General features: G+C 38.4%; 1 protein-coding gene across 15 annotated transcripts in view; it reads left to right on the forward strand.

Annotated features, from left to right (window-relative positions):
* rimbp2b (RIMS binding protein 2b) overlaps positions 1-16,721 on the forward strand; it is a 139,789-nt gene that overhangs the window by 66,133 nt on the left and 56,935 nt on the right. For all 15 annotated transcript variants that reach the window (XM_041788585.1, XM_041788581.1, XM_041788584.1 and 12 more), the window contains one exon: positions 11,620-11,703. In XM_041788585.1, the coding sequence (XP_041644519.1) occupies positions 11,620-11,703 (84 nt within the window). The remainder of the gene's footprint in view (positions 1-11,619; positions 11,704-16,721) is intronic.

Raw genomic sequence — 16,721 nt, forward strand, 5'->3', positions numbered from 1 at the left:
TCCTATGAACACATTTTCATGTATAAAGATGAACAAACTTTGAAGTTTAAAGATTGAGAATGAAAAAAGAAAACAACCTCAAATGGTTTACGTCTGTTGGTCCAGTCTAAAACTTTACAAACTTACTGGTACAAATGGCAAACATTTTGCAGTCGATATATGCTGATATTCACAGCCGAAATATTGGTTTTAAATATTGGTAAAAATTTTGATTCCTGCTGATTCTGATATCAGGCTTATGATATTTTGTATCCCTAGTAGAAATATGCAATGATAGTAGAGTGCCTACCCACCTACCTAATGTGTGGCCAGCCTTAGCACGTGCATACATCACCTTTAGGATTGAGGCCTGAGTATTATAGACACACTCTCACAATTTGAATGCTGTGAGTTGAAATAACTGTCAACTGCTTATCAGTGGTAAAAAGCATGCTTTATTTATTCAAATATAGTTTCAGAAGAAAAATGTTGCACATAGCCTAATATCAGACATAAAATTATTTTTCCTTTAATACAGCAATAATATAAAATTTTCAATGAGTTACAATTAGTTTTTTTTCTCAAAATTATTCAGCCTTAATTGAATGTACTTAATATTGTGTTTGTTTGGATATATACTGATTTAATGCTTGTTTGTTGAGAAATACTTAAAAAAATTGCCTGTCAAATCGCAGTTGTTCAGCCCTAGTATGATTTCAATGTGAATTGCATATATTAAAGCATATATAAATACAAGGAACTTTTGAGATGACATCCTGTATTTTTCATATTGTAATATACATTTTCCCTGGAAAAAAAGCTGACCCAGTACCAGCCTTTTTTCAGTATTGTTTATCCCTAATTTCTTCTCTTGACAACAGAATTCTAGACAGACTAAATGTAACATTTGAATATCCCCTGTTCTGTTAAGTTTCTGGTTTTAGAACACTCAGTTGATGTCTAAGTCTGTATGTCTCTGCCAACTCTAAATTTCTCAAGCATTACAGCTCTCTACGCTATTGTGTCTGCAAACACTGAACCGCAGTCAGTAATGAAAAAGAATGGCACACAGGATTAGCATCCCACCACCTCATCTTTGTGGAGCGGGAAGTCAATCCCTAAAGTTTACAGTCCACATAAATGAAATAAGCCCCTGCCCACACACATACTGCAGCAAGTAGCAATGTGTAATGTGCGCCTGATGGTTCGGTTTTCTCCAGACAACGGTCACAACGAAAGCTGCAGAAGTGATCTATGTTTACGAGAGCAGTCTTTTGTTACAAGGCGTTTACTGCCCCGCCATGAGAGATACAGGTTACCATGTGAACTGTCTGCAAAAGCATTGGCCAATAAATCCAGCTGGGGATGAGTAAGTCTCTGTGTCTGTGTGGGCAGCAGCAGTGGGCTTCCAGCATTTGCTTGGTTGCAGCAGTAATCATCAGATGTTCTCTGTGGACCTTTAGTCAGCGAAATGGTCTCAGCTGCCAAAACAAAGATGTAAAACCTGTTTATTCTCTCATCATACACTGCCGTCTCAATTTAGCAGATCATTGTCATAGAGATATGCATAGATCTCACAGCATCACATAAGTCCCTCCTTTATTTATCTCTGTAAGACTCTGTTGAGGCTGCATGAATCATTGTTTAGTTTCCATTAAGGTAAAAGTCTCATCTGACATCTTTGTATTCGTGCAGTGGGATTATCAGATTTACAGTCCTCTCTCTGGAGCCTCTCTTACACACTGAGCCTGCTCGTTCAAATTAGCCCCCTATTCCAACAACCTAACATTTTATGATAGAGCCTAGTTTATCCTCTTTGTAGTGCTCCTGACATCCTCCCTTTCATCACTCCTTCTGTTGTAAAGGCCTGTGATGTTGGCCTGTTTTTGTACACCCCCTTTTTCATTCATTATCATTCACTCTCTTCTTCCCTGCCTCGCCCACAGTATTCCCCCTTCTCACACTTTCCTCCCATCTTGCTATTCAGTAGTAGCATGTGAGACTCACAAGACATCAGCAGGCAGGTAGTGTAGCGTTCAATGGCTCAGCGAGGTCAGACCCCGGTGATAGTGGCAGCTTCATTTCTGATTCTGTAGCGTGCTAGAGCTTGTGAATCCTGGTGGGGAGATAGAGTGTGAAAGAGAAAAAGGGAGAGGAAGTAGAATTCAGACTAGGCTACTTCTTTTGTCACTGCTGCATGATGTTTAATATGCCTGATAGAGGACGCCTCGCTGAGGTCTTATACCCAGGACAAAATGCTGCAGAGCTGAGGAGCTTAAACGGTAAATCCTGCCTCTATCCCATTTTTCATTTTGCCCATTCTCTCTTCTTATCCTTTGTATTCAAATCTAGGCCTCAATGCCTGACCTATCTTACTCATGATCATACGTTCATCCAGTATTTTCTCTCACATCAGTCTTTCACCCTTTCCTCTCTGCTCCTTAGATTCTGTCTGTATGTCTGTTTGTGGGGGTTGGGTACTGTATGTAGTGACCTCAATGAGATACTCCTGTTTTTTCCTGTAAATCTGTGATTCAGCAGTCAGTCTGCATGTTGTAGTGCATACACACATGTACAAAAAAGCATGCACATACACATTTCTAGGCTGCAGACAAGTACAGTATTAGAGGAGTACAAGCATCTGTGCCTGTACACACAGAGTTAAGCTGTGGATATTATGTAACTTACTCTGCCTTTTCAAATGTTTGAAATCACAAGTGCTTGCTGTGCTGAACTAGATGACTGTGTGTCCAGGCCTGCAGTATATGCAATATTGTTATAAAGTATGTGATGCTAAGTGCAGCTGGTGCTGAGTAACGGAGGGGAAGGCCTTTATTAAAGACCTTGACAGCTTTCAGCATTGGAAGTCTTTCCTCCAACCTTTTTAATGGCCAGTTCTTCAGCAGCAGCCTGGCTGGGGAGATGAAACAAACTTAAATAACAAGGAAAAATGTGTCAAGACAACATATATATCTCTAAGGGAGCACCACTGACATTTTGAGAGGCAACAAATTAGCTGTTGGGCCACAGTATGTGCCCCAGTTAGAGGTGATGTACTGTTTGTTTGTGAGCATAACTACTCCCTGTAAAAAGTCAAGTGCATTTTCTGTTGGGTGGCCATCATTTTTATGAAAATGTAGCTCGGCTAAGTCGTATCACACTGTGTGGCTGCATATTTCTTAAAGAATTAGCATACTGTAGCATAATTAGCTTTGAAGGTAAGTCTCAAAGATTTTTTCAAGAAGAACAGAGGCAGCTTTCAAACTCCTCCTGGAGCAAGTCTTACTCCTGTGCATGTCTGTCTATATTTGATATCTCCATCAGATATCTGTTGTTTGCAAAGAATTGCCCCCTGGTAGAAAACGTGCGCAGATTTTTTGCTCAGCCATAGGCAGGATTATTACCCATCATTACGCATCATGCATATTCAAAACAACCAGGGATGAAAGACTGAGAGCTAGAGAAGAGACAGAGTGAGAGAGAGTAATGAGGTTACCCCTGCTCGCCAGAGATTATACACAGCGCTTTCTCAACTACAAAAGATCAGAAGACTGAACGCTGAGAATAGGATGGGGGAAAGCCTTTCCTCTTAATTAGTCATTGCAGAGAGAATTCTATAGTATGTGAACCTGATTTCATCAAGATGTTGCTGTTCATTTATCTCACAATGGAGAGTCAGCAACAATAAAAATAGTTGAGGTGAAGTTTGCATGTATCACATGCTACTGTTGTAGTCTCCAGTAGGAGCTCTCCGTGGTGCTGAACATCAGGATGTCTTTGCACAGGGCTCAAAGTTGATGGTAGTATGTTTCAAAAGCTCTTGTTCTTTTGCAGGACATTTAAAAGCATCTAAATTTTAATTTAATCCTAGTATAGATGATAATTATTAGTTGTTTACCAGGGTTTAAGCATCCATTTGTTAGTTTAACATATAAATAAAAGGAATATGAGTGGAAAAGTAACTTGTATAGTAGAAAACAGCCATATGCATATTGGTGCATATTGAGAGAATATACATGACAATCAGAAGATGTTTTGAGACTATGCAGGGTAATGGAAATATTTTCATTGTTCCGTTGCTTAAAGGGATATTTTGCTTAAAGGGAAGAACTTGTAGCAAAGAGTTGCAGTGCAAAATAATAACGCCAAACACAGCAGAAAAATAGAACAATTCAAAAGTTTTTGATATAGAGTGCATTTGAGGCAACATTCTTTTTTGTTCCATTTTTATCTAACATTTACTGTGCAGCCTAGCTTTTTCTGTGCTTTCCTTAAAGGAGCAATACGAACTGAAATATCTGAAGGCTATAGTGCCATTCCTATTGCCATGTGCCTTATAGGGCCTCTCAATTATTGCGAACTGTTTTGATCAATATTGAGATCATGATAATTTAGAGATTAGAGAGATAATGTGACAAACCATAAATATGTAAAATAATTATTTACAATAAAAATGAATGAACGAATTCAGTGACATTCATGGCCAAAATATGACAACAAACACTGAAACCTTTGCCACATGGCAACTATGGACAATGTGTACACAAAAGCAGGTGGAACTGTAACGATTTAATCATGATTTTCTTGCTATATGATTGTGGGATGCCAAAATTGTAATTCAAATTGAAACCGGACTAATTGCCCAGGACTTTATACAACCTTACCTTTATGTTAAAACTTGTTACTTCAGAAATATGGAAATAACCTTTTAAGAAACCCTTATGATGGCCAGGGTCATTTATTTTTGACCATAAATATTCCATGGAAATCCATCCAAAATTGTGGACGGACTAACTTTTCCTTTCTGTTATGTGTCAATACACTTTTGGTCTTCCGCCATGTTAGCTGCAATTAATCTGACTCACTAAGTTATGCACATTACATTGAAATGAAATGAAGAAAATCAGCATATCATCGGATCATCATATCTGAGAAGCTATAATTTTCCAAATGAGTAATGTCGGATCAATTATCAGCATCATGGTTGATTAATTTCTGTTGAGTGGCTCTTCAATTAATCCCCAAACAGAAGCTGTGAAGATAGGATCTTCTGCAGTAAAACAGAATGCTATATTTCTGCTGCACGTACTGAACCACTGAAGAAGTATGGATTGTTGTAGATGTAGCTCTGTTGTGAAAGCATTTGCATTAGTGCCAGTGAGGTACGAATGCTAGACCCAGCTTAAGGGGATGGTCCTTCTCATCTGTCTTCATCTGCTGAGCAGTAAACGCCTCTTCACTTATACAGGAGCTCATTACTCACAATGGCAGCCATTTGAATCTTTTATCAGAGGGATTTTTAATTGAACATTGGCAAATGTGCTCCAAACAAATGAGCCTCAGCAAAGCCTGTGAGCTGTATGTGTGTGCATAAAATTGTGTGTGTGAAGCTGTCTCGTTCTGAAAACTGTACTGACAAGATACCAGCCCACATAAGAGATGGCGAGCTGTCTGTGGAGGATCTGTGCGATTTTCTCAAAGGAAATCATTAAGCTTCAACATGTTAGTGTTCAATGTGCATATGTAGACCTTTGTGACCATACCTAATCTTTCATACTCTTTTCATTTATTTAACTGTTCATTCACCTTAGCTTGTGCTTTTGTGCACAAGATTCAGGGTTATGACTGATGGTCATTAAAGTTTAAGTATCAAAGAAAACATCCCCAAGGCACTCCATAATATTAAAGAGACAATCCGAGCTTTGTTCAGTCATTGCTGTCAACTCTTCCACAGACCAAAACACGCTACTCTGAGACAAACACGTGACTCCATGGAAAGATCTGTCCATGAGTCTGTAGTAACAACCACTTTACTGATCTTTCCACTTGGATCTGTTCCACTCTCGTATCCGCTGATAGCTATGATGGGGGCTTACACTCCAGCTTGACAAACGCCATCAGCTCGCTGAAGCCTTCTACTGCCACAAAAAAAAATTATGTGAGTGTGTCTTCTGTCGTTAGTTTTACAGGCTAATCCTCTTTGCGAACAATGCTAATGTTTCTTTTCGTTTTGTGTCATATGTCACTTGAGAGTTACCATAGCTGCCATAAAGTAGTTGCTGTTGCTGCAGTCTGGCTTGCTCTTCAGCCATGGCAGGAGAAGTTGCACCTATGTGTAACGTTTTATTATTTTCTCACTTCTTATTCTTTTTTGCAGGGTTGGAAATTAACTTTCTCTCCTACCTGCCACTGTGGCAAGGGGATTCAAAAATCTATCAGCCACTCATTTTTTAACCAGCTATTTTTGATGATGATTCCTGCAACCCCATGATAGAATTGAGGCCTTGTTTAACTATCTTGAACATGGGATAAGTTTATGCCGTATACTGTCATAAACTTCACACCAGCATTGATTTCTGACCACAAACTGGAAGCTATTAAATTTCCTCTCACGCAAAAAAGGTTTGCCTAAGACATTGACTTTTGGAGGCATAACTATTTCAGTCAGCAACACTCTTATCATACATTTAACAATTTAAACAGATACACATTAGGGCTGACATCTGGTTGGTCGGTTGATAAGCTGTCATCCAACTTAGATCCTGCTGGTCAGCTGGTCACACGGGCAAGCTGGAGCACGCAGCTGACTGACAGTCACAAAGCAGGAGGAAAAGGAGCAATGCAGTGCTGGGCAATACAGGTGGAGAAGCACACAAAGTGACGCAGAACATTTTATATTTTGATTGTTTAACAGCAGTTAGACTGTAAATAACTTGGAAACAACATACATGAAACTCAACACCAAGATGGAAGATGCTTGTTTTGATGCGGCGCTGCCAAGTGTCACTACTTTTGCTACTCTGTGCTCTGCCAGAGCATCAACTCCTATGGCCTGTTTAATTCACTGGTCAGCAAATACATGGTATTAAGTCCCTTTATCATTGCATTAAAACATATACATCAGTGCTACTGTCTGTTACAGACAGAGAGCAGAAGGAAAAAAAGACAATATTTCCTGGTTATTAAGTCCTGACCAGCGGACTTTTTTTCCCCCTTCACCTCGGTAAATGAATGCTGCATGCTGTCTGATAAATGCTCATAAATTAAAATCCTGTCAATAGTTATCACTCTGAATTAATACAAACAATTATCTGAGGATATTTTGCAGGCTTTTATAGTCTCTGAGTCAGCTGTTTTATTAGCATAACATAATGAGGATAAAATAATAAATAATGCTTCTTAAATCTTGTGACCTTTTAAGATTATTTAGACTACCAGAAAGATGAAGTGAGGAACCTGTCATGGAGAAAGCTGATTTTGAGATTTTTTTTTTTTTTAACATGACTGATCAATCGATTGGTGAGTGTGTGGGTATAATTTTGGTCAACCAAGTTTTTCTTTGGTTAACTACAGTCCTAATAGACAGTTTAACCTAGCCATGAAGGCTGTGCTCAAAAGATGCTCCCTGGCTTAGTCAAGCAGTATACTTTGACTTTCCAGAGAGTGCATTGCTAGAAACCTCTATATAGACAGATACATAATGACAATGCATGTCGAATATGACAACGCATGTCGGATACAGAGTAAATTGCAGCTGAACAATTTAGTTCAGCTGTAATTTCCTCTGTAGTAGCATGAAAGTGAATATGAGGGTGCAACAAAAGCTTTATGCTTGAAAGGAGGAGGCCTGGCTGTTGGAGATGAAGCTTTGCCAGCAGTAGTGTGGTGGTATTTGCATTGATTCAGCAGATGAGAGAATTTCATATTTAAATGGACTGCCTTGTTGAGCAAATTAACTGTGAAACAGTAATTGAAATCAGTTGTCTGTCAGCTGATTGCAGCGTGGTGTATGTCTTCTGTGTTCTGCATGATGTAACACTAAGCTTTATTTAATCTATATCATAGTCATGCCCCTTTTAAAAGCCAAACAATAGGAAATGTTGTTAAAATTCTTTTCCACACAGTTCTTACATAGCCCTACCTTTATCTTAACCCTGTAGTCATCTGTGAAATCTGCACTTTAGTGTTCATTTACTCCCCTCATCTGTGCATACATGTTAATATTAAGGATTAAGGAGGAAATTCAACTAACAATTGAGCAGGTTCACTGGTTGATCTGCTAGAAGAAATAAGGGGTCAAAGGATTGGATCAGGCCAACTGTCACTTGCCAGTAGTGAAGCGCCCTGAGGTTACAGAGCTTGAAAGGGTCAGAGCTTGTTCCTCCTCTTTCCACCCATCCTGTTCTCTGACCTTATTGCTCACTGTCTTATTAAATATTGTTGGCGCTTGCAGGGTCAAGGGGGAACCAGCTGATGTAGCAGAGCAAACGTCTTCCATTTGAATGGTTTCCAATATGTAACCAAAGTCAAACCGTGCTGTGAGCGCTTCTGTCATGAAATGCACATTCATACATTCTCACATGCAGCATGTATAGGGGCCTGTGGGCTTCTGGTGGCTTCACTGATGCTTTCTTTAGTCCTGCCCAGGGCGTCTTGGTGCTATGCTACCGTGGTGTATGTGTGTGTGGTAGACACTGACACAGATAAAATCCATCTTAATTCTATATTCCCTAATCTTAGACCATTCAGCTGCACTTTTCACTCCCATCCACAGCAAGGATGTTCATCATACACCGAGACAGAGAGTGAGCTCAGGCTGAGAGGATCTGGTGGGTGATGTAACACTTTGATGTATTTTATACTGTAAGAGTGTGCAATAGCTGGCTATGCATTAAATTAACGACCATAAAGGAGATGTGTTTTTTTTTAAACAGATGCACCCTTTTCACAGAGGTAACCTCCTGATTAAAAAATAATAATAATAATAAAAAAAATAAAAGATCTACAGGGTAAATCTTAATGAGGTTATTCTTCTTCTCGCTGAAGCCAGAGGTGCTGGCTTTTCTGAACAACTCTGACAGACTGAACAAGTCATCCTCTAATGAAGCTGTGGCACATTTTTGTTATAATTTCTCACATTAACAAGAAAGCTGAACTTCTTTCAATTGTAATTGCAGCTAACACAGTATTCAGCTGTCAGCTCAGTTAAAGGGCTGCTTGATGGATACATGACAGGCTTTCAGATATCAGAAAGGAACATGAAGTGTCAGCTAGTTGCTACTTGAACCATGTACGAGTACAGACTGCACAGCCTGTAGTTCATTTGCACATCTAGTTAATACTTCAGGTTTGATTAATTAATTGCAGTTCACTGAATGAGGCTGAATTAAACTGTAAAGAGTAGACCTTTTGATGTATGAGGGCACACTTTTCTGCTTTTAACAAAACGTCAGTCTTTTAATCCTTAGGACTAGAGATACAAGGCAAGGTAAATTTGTAACCATATTCAAAGTATCAATATTGAGATTTGTCCAGAACTTGAGTTTAAAATTGGATTTTTTTCAGTACATAAGTTTATTACCACATTGCTGTTGAACTATTTGAATTCCTCCCAACTTTAGCTTTAATTTATGTTTTTCCTCGGAAAAGTTAACATATGCTTCACCAAAATGACTTCTGTAAAGAAAGGAACAATGCCACTTTTTTAAGACCAAGTACTACCATTTGGAAACCCACCAACACCAGGCACAAATATGATGAATATTTGATAAAACCATTACATTTCTATAATTATTTTGAAAGATTTTTTTTCATTGTATGTTTCTTACCCCTTCTTTTGACAATTTGACTGTGAGTAGTTTGCAGGCTAATCTACCTTTGTCATCTTTGTTTATGTTAATATCAGCTAACTGTAAACTTTGCTCCAACTTTACCTACCTGCTAAAATAAGGAGAGGCTACCATGCTACAAAATATTATGAAGTACAGCATTTGCAATAATCTATGAGTAAGTTATGCCCTGATTGGGAAAATTAGGGCCATTGCGGATGTTTAGAACAACAATTCAGCCAATCACCGATACTGCATATTATATGCATATTGGTTCCAATTATTGGTTACAGGTCTCATGAATTACTAATAATCAGTGTCAGCCCTGAAAAAACATCAGTTGACCCTGCCAACATGTTCTCTTGTGTTTAATCTTGGAAACATATAAAAGTGTATCCAACAGACAGCTTCCTCTGTAAAGTGAAGAAAATATTTAATTTGATTCAATGGTCAGGTTTAGGTTGGGTAAATGTCTGCCTTGAAATGATTTGACACTAGAGATAAACATTGTAAACTGATGTCTGTTCATGCTGCATTATTTTGTTGATGGCTGGTGATGGTTAACAGGGCCCATATCAGGCGATGCTATACCAATGCATCAGTGCATCCCTAGTAAGTACTGGCAGAGTACTTAGACTTGCTACTGGTACCAACACTGGTAACAGTGTCAGTGTATCCTGTGTGTAAGAAAATACCAAATGGCAACCTCCATGGTTGAAAAATGAAACCAAAGCAGAAGTACAAAATATGGCAGTTCCTTCCGTGTCCGTTTGAGACGTGTTGCAGAAGCGCCAGAAGTCAAACAGACACATTATGTTAAAATACTGATTTTTACAGCAGAAATAAACATGCTTACAGTCTTAAAAGAAATCTTGGTTGTCATAGTTCATGTTTTTATGGACACACACTGTATGAAAGGTGATTTTTTTTTTGATGACTCATCTGTTTTGGTTTCAAGAAGTCATTCAGTCATTCATAAATAGGGGCATGGTTGATATGATCAAGCCAGCATGGTATACCTGTTTGTCAGGAGGCTTAAGACCACCTCTTGGTCTGTTTCTCCATTGATGGAAAGCTAGTTTGAGAGGCAATCACTGCAGATTGGCTTCAAAAGCCCACTCCAGTAACCAAACAGCTGATGACACTCTGGCTTTGTCAGATATTTTGTCCAGGCTATGGAAAATACCCCAAATCTGTCGTGACGTGTGATTTAATACTAGATCAATTTCCAAATTGAATCAAATGTGTTCAGTTGGTTCAGGGAAATATTGATTGTTTTGCTCAGACTGTTAAAAAAAGGTAGTCTCATTATAGTGAATGTCTTAGGCCCTGTGGTCAGTACAAGTTCAGATATAAATGTTCTGATTGCATAAGCATGAACTGTGAAACTTTTGTTTCTGTCAGATTTTACACTTCTATGGGGTACATTTTTTATGCTTGACATTTTCCAAAAATAACATCAAAATTCAATGTATATCTACCTTGGCAACAGTAATGCAAACAGCAGTAAACATCACAATATTTTGAACTTTAACCTCTGTTTTGTGGCATACATTTTGCCATTTTTTCTTGAAAACACAGTCCTAGTTAGTATATAAGTGCATATATAACTACAACAGTCCATTTCAGCCTTTTTATTTATTTATTTATTTATTTTTTCATTCATTAATTTTGAATAGTTATTTTTCATTTTTACACTTGACTTTATTTTACACATTTTACTTTGTTCTTAGAGAACATCATACACCCTCAACATTTGAACCTTAGAATCCTTCCAGCCCACGGTCTATTTATTTTGACAGCAAAAATGTTTTGTAACATCTATTAGATAACACCTGTATGTCTCTCAATGTCTGTGTTGCACAGGCAAGACAATACACACATGAATGCACACACATACATTGGCATACATAAATACTTAGGCTGATTAATGAGATACTACAGCTCCTTCTCTCTTCCTCCTCAGAGGAAGCTTCTGTTCCTGACAAACCATCACAGCTGTCCTGTACTTTTTTTTCCTCTCTCTCCCCAGGAGACTGAGATCAGCACCAGAAGGAAGGAGTGCGAAGCTCTTGAGGCAGAGGTGAAGAAAAAGAATCAAACATGTCAGACTTTGGTAAGTGCTCCAAAAATATACCCTAGTCTCTGAGCAAAAGGACAGAGCCTCAAATTGATTTGTACCTGAGAGCCTTGACTGCTATCATCACACACAAACATCCCCTGAGAAAATGAGTGGCAGTGTGCTGTAATGATAGCTTGCTTCTTAAGAGGTGGTGACAGAAAGGGAAAAGTGGGTGCAGATGAACACAAGTTGCATTATTTTTGGGTTAAGATTAGTTTGAGAATGAGGGATACATTTCCTAGTTGTGATTATGTGATTAAATAATCATAGACAAACAGAAAAAGAATACAGTGTTCAGTTCTACATTTGTACTCAAGTGCAGTCCTTGGGCTTTGACTATGTCGTTCATGTATATGCACAATAGTACAGAAAGCTCCATTCAACACTCCAGGTCCTTATATCCACAGTAGCACAGACTAATGTGTGCAGTTTTTAATGTAAGGTCACCACTGTCAAAGGTTAGTGATGTTACGCAAGTCTTGTTCTTCATTTGGTGTTTGGGGCCTTTTTGAAGGACTTCTTTTTTCTCACAATGGCCCAGAAATGTCATTCTGCCTGCTGGGTTGCCTTGAGTCAGGACAAAAGAAACAGAGAAAGGAAAGAAAGGACCAAAAATGTCTTTACAGTTCTTGGCTTGATACTTAATCCATAATTTATCAGAAAAAGGCTGTACTCCCCAGGCTTACTGGCCCATCATTATTCACAACATGACATACCTATCCAAATCAATGGTTTGTTCACAACACAAACACAATGATTACTGGTTTACTCACATGTTGATTGAAAGTTGCTGATTTTCAGAGCTTCAGAGTGTGCAACCAAATAGCTGCTAATCAAAGGTACTCTGTGTTTAAAGGTATTCTGTGTTTTTGACCAGAAGTGGAACTATACATCAATGTTCACGAGGGTTTTCACCCCCAGTAGGTTGGTTGGTTGGTTAGTTAAGTGGTGGATCAGCTGTGGTCCAACCAAAACTCAGTGGTATGACAATTGCATGTTAGTTTCATAGCAGAGAGGAGCTTAATCCATTATTTGCAGGGGTTGGAGAATGACCTGATGTACCTTATTTATGTGTAGTATTGAGTAAGACAACAACACTTATGATGAATTGTGCCTTCCTAATATATTTTACCTGTATATATATATATATATATATATATTTTGCCTGATAACTGATGTTTGGAATTTATTTGTTTTGACAAACACAATGTACTTAATTTGCGTGTTAACAAATTAAGGAATATAAACAATTCAGCACTAGCTCTGTCAACATGAGAAACAGCACAGAGCAACACAGTAGCAGCATTCCCTGTGCCAGTTCCACTCAGGCCTCAGATTTGATTGGTTGGTAGTTGTGTGAAATCAAGCCAGAAAGAAAGTGTTGTGAGCAGAACATTAGGTGAGACTGTAGAGAGAGAAAACAAAACCAGAAGGGAAGAAACATCTTGCAGTGGAGCCAAAGTAGCACATTTTTTAATTTAATGATTATCTGGAAAATAAAATGTCTATACTGATAATTGGCTAAATGCCAAATATCCGCATCAGTATTATCGACTTACCCTTAGACTGAAGACTGGAAAAAACGCTACTCAGCTTCCATTTAATCAACACCAGGGTTTATGTGGACATTATTGCATGGAGATGTCCAGCAGATATCAACAGCCAAAATGTCTGGTGAGAAATATACCAACTGCCGAATAAATAAATCGTGAATAATTATGCATTAGATATTGTGTTACTAAAAGATGTTGTGTCAAGAGAACTTAAATAGAACTGCTGGGTTTAGACTTCACTGTTAAATTTTAATCCAGTGTTGAAATCTGTGTTGAAATCCTTGATGAAACCAGCAGATTAAAGCTTGTTTGCTGACTTACTTTAGCTGTTATTTATCTGACATGATAAAAATGCTGACAAGTCCAGTCAATCTTTTAGACAAAGATATAGTCACATGACATGTTCATAACTGCACTTAAAAGGAAATGTTGTTTTTTGCAATTTGCCTTTTATTTTTTAGAGTACTTTCACTGTTTATCCCAGTGGATAGTCTTTGTATTTTTTTCAGTCCATTAATAACTGTGTTAATTAATTCACATAAATGAACACACTTAATGAATGAATCATCGCATTGTGTAATTCAGTTCTCCTTACTGTAGGATACTTGTTGCAATACTGCTTGGGAGGTTTGGGCTCTGCCCTGTTAAACAGATAAGTAAAAGCATGTTGTTGACTTTTGTGCTCTGTTTTATGGTTACTCCCCCACTTGCAGGAGACCTCAGTACACAGCAAAGCCAAGTAAACTGTCCCATCACTTAGCCAGCTTATTATCAAAACACAAAACTTGATCTGTGTCGTATTGGTGATTAATTGATCTCAGTTATAGGCGATCAGCTGCAAGAAACCAGAGAAGGGCATCCTTACTTTATGGAATGCAAAAACGTGCATTCAAGATGGTTCATAAAGAATTAATTCATGTCAAAATAATTACGTGGTTGTCATGACCTGCAAGGCTGTTATGTTGTTGTAGAATGTCTGTGTAAGTTCTCATCTGCTTAGCACACCTGCTTAGTTTTTTTTAACGCTCATAAAATTGTAATTTAACTGAATTATTTGAATGAAAAAATACTTAAAGCATTGGTTCCCAACCTGGGGTCCGGGGCCTCCCAGGGGGGCACCAAAGATCTTAAGGGGGGTGCAAAGCTATGTCTGTTCTGAGGCTACCAAAATTAGATTTGCAAATATTTATTAAAACCATGATAAAGCAGTTATGAAGTTGTTTATACAAAGGTCTTTTGATAAGAAAAGCATGCATATGCCTTTTTAAGGGTTTTATCAGTGAAACACTTAAAATCTATGTAGATTTTTGATGGCATTGTGTCACTTTTTCTTCTCTCTTGGGTCCTGGAGGGGGGACTCCACTTTTCTTTGGTACATATAAGGGGGATACCAGGGAAAAATGGCTAGGAAACACTGACTTCAAGGACCCTGGACCCTTGTTATATGACAGGTCACTGTGTTATGAACCCTAAATCAAATTTGAGTCAAATTAAACATTTCTAAATTTATAAGATTAAGCTTCAAAATCATGACAAATGAGGCAGTAAGATCTGCTCCAGCAGGATGATGTGGGCGTGTCTGTTAAATGAGCTGAAGCCACGTCCACTCAGGAGAAATACGATCCTCTCAGATTTAAAAAATGTTATAATCTAAATGTTGACCTTATGATCAGAGTGAAGCTACCAGGCTCTGTACCAGAGAAGAGACAGAGTCTGTTTTCTGCCTCAAAACTCTGTTATGATCCATAGATCATTGTGGCTGATAGATTTGGCAAATTTACCTCAAAAACCTCTCTTTAGAGGAGCTGTTCAGGTTCCGATGCCACAGGAAGGCCCTGGGCATCCTGAAGGACTCATCCCACCCAGCACATCACCTGTTCCAACTGCTACCCTCATATCAGGAAGACAGTTCAGGACAATAAGAACCAAAACTAACAGTCTAAAAAAAACAGCACCTATCACAGAGCAATTTCGATATTTAATGAGAAACTGCTCGAGCACTAAATAGAACTGCATAAACAATTTCATTGTACATTGTACAATGACAATAATGAAATGAATAAAAACACAGCATTTAACTGACTGTTAGCATTCAATAAAGGCAGTGACATGGACTAACATCAGACTCTACTGAAATGAACTGCTCTGTGATTTTATAATTTAGTGTTAGAGGGGTGGGGTTATTCCTCACTGTGGGCTCATTACATCATGAGCCCACATATTAGCCCCGCCCGAATAAAACCCAGCCAGGAAAGAGGTGAAAAACTTTCTAACGGTCTAAATCCAGAATTCAGTCACATGAAGATCTTAGTGTTTTCACATGTTTACAACAACCTTATTCCAACATACCTAGTGTTTTTGTCTAAAAACACTAGGTATGTTGGAATAAGGTTGTTGTAAACATACCTAGTGTTTTTAGATGAAAACTTTGGATTCCAGGACTGCAGATGGTCAAGTGGTTTAAGTTGCTACCCATGTATGTGGGCAGCCGGGGTTTGAAGCCGGCCTGTGGCCCTTTGCCCCATGTCTCTCCCCGCTCTCATCCCTGTTTCCAAGTCTACCCACTGTCCTTCCTCTGTCAAATAAAGGCATGAAAAGGCCCCAAAATAAATCTTAAAAGAAAAAAAAAAACAACAACTTTGGATTTCACTTTACAGGGACTTTAATGTTTACATTTTTACTGTTTGTTTGTTTGCATGCCATACTTGGAGCAGTGGCATGTTGCTCTCTTTTTCCATCATCAGAGGTTTGCAGACGAGGCACTAGTACCAAATGAAATACTGTAATACACCATAGCAAAACATCAAAGACGAAAAGCAGAAGGCTCCTGATGTCACCTGGGCATGACTGATGTATGAACAGCTACAACAAATTAAATATCATGTATTTAATCATTTGCATTCAATACATACTAAAGGGAAGCACTGAAGACCCTCAGTGACAGTGTTTTCTCTTTGTTCTGGTTGCTAAACAACCTTTACACATGGATTTGCTTGCTTTTTTATTATTTCATTCTTTGGCAGTGTTGCCTTTGTTGCATTCATACCAGTAAAGCATTGAGATGAATAAACAGAATCTTGTATGGTTTGCCAAAAATAAAGAATCACGTTAGATGGTACATTTTCAACTTTTATTGTGAGGTGATGCTGGGAAGGATGGAGGATTTGTTGTTTGAGCCAGGCACTATGCCAAGTGCAGCAAATTGTTTTTATTTTGTAAGGAAACCACCTTAGCTCAAATAAGAGGTGTCGTCAGGCTCTGCCACACTCTCAGCAGGAAGATATCAAAGTTGTAAATCACGGCACGAATCAAGTGTACATGAATGGCTCCCGTCTTTCACCATTGCGGCAATGGAAGCCCCAAAAGCAGAATGAATAATCACTGTATTATTCTATTCTGAGATGAAGAGCTCTGCTCAGCTTCTTTTATAGTTTATTCTGAGTGAAAATGACATCTTAC

This window comes from Cheilinus undulatus, linkage group 5 (genome assembly GCF_018320785.1).
Source record: "Cheilinus undulatus linkage group 5, ASM1832078v1, whole genome shotgun sequence".
NCBI lineage: Eukaryota > Metazoa > Chordata > Actinopteri > Labriformes > Labridae > Cheilinus > Cheilinus undulatus.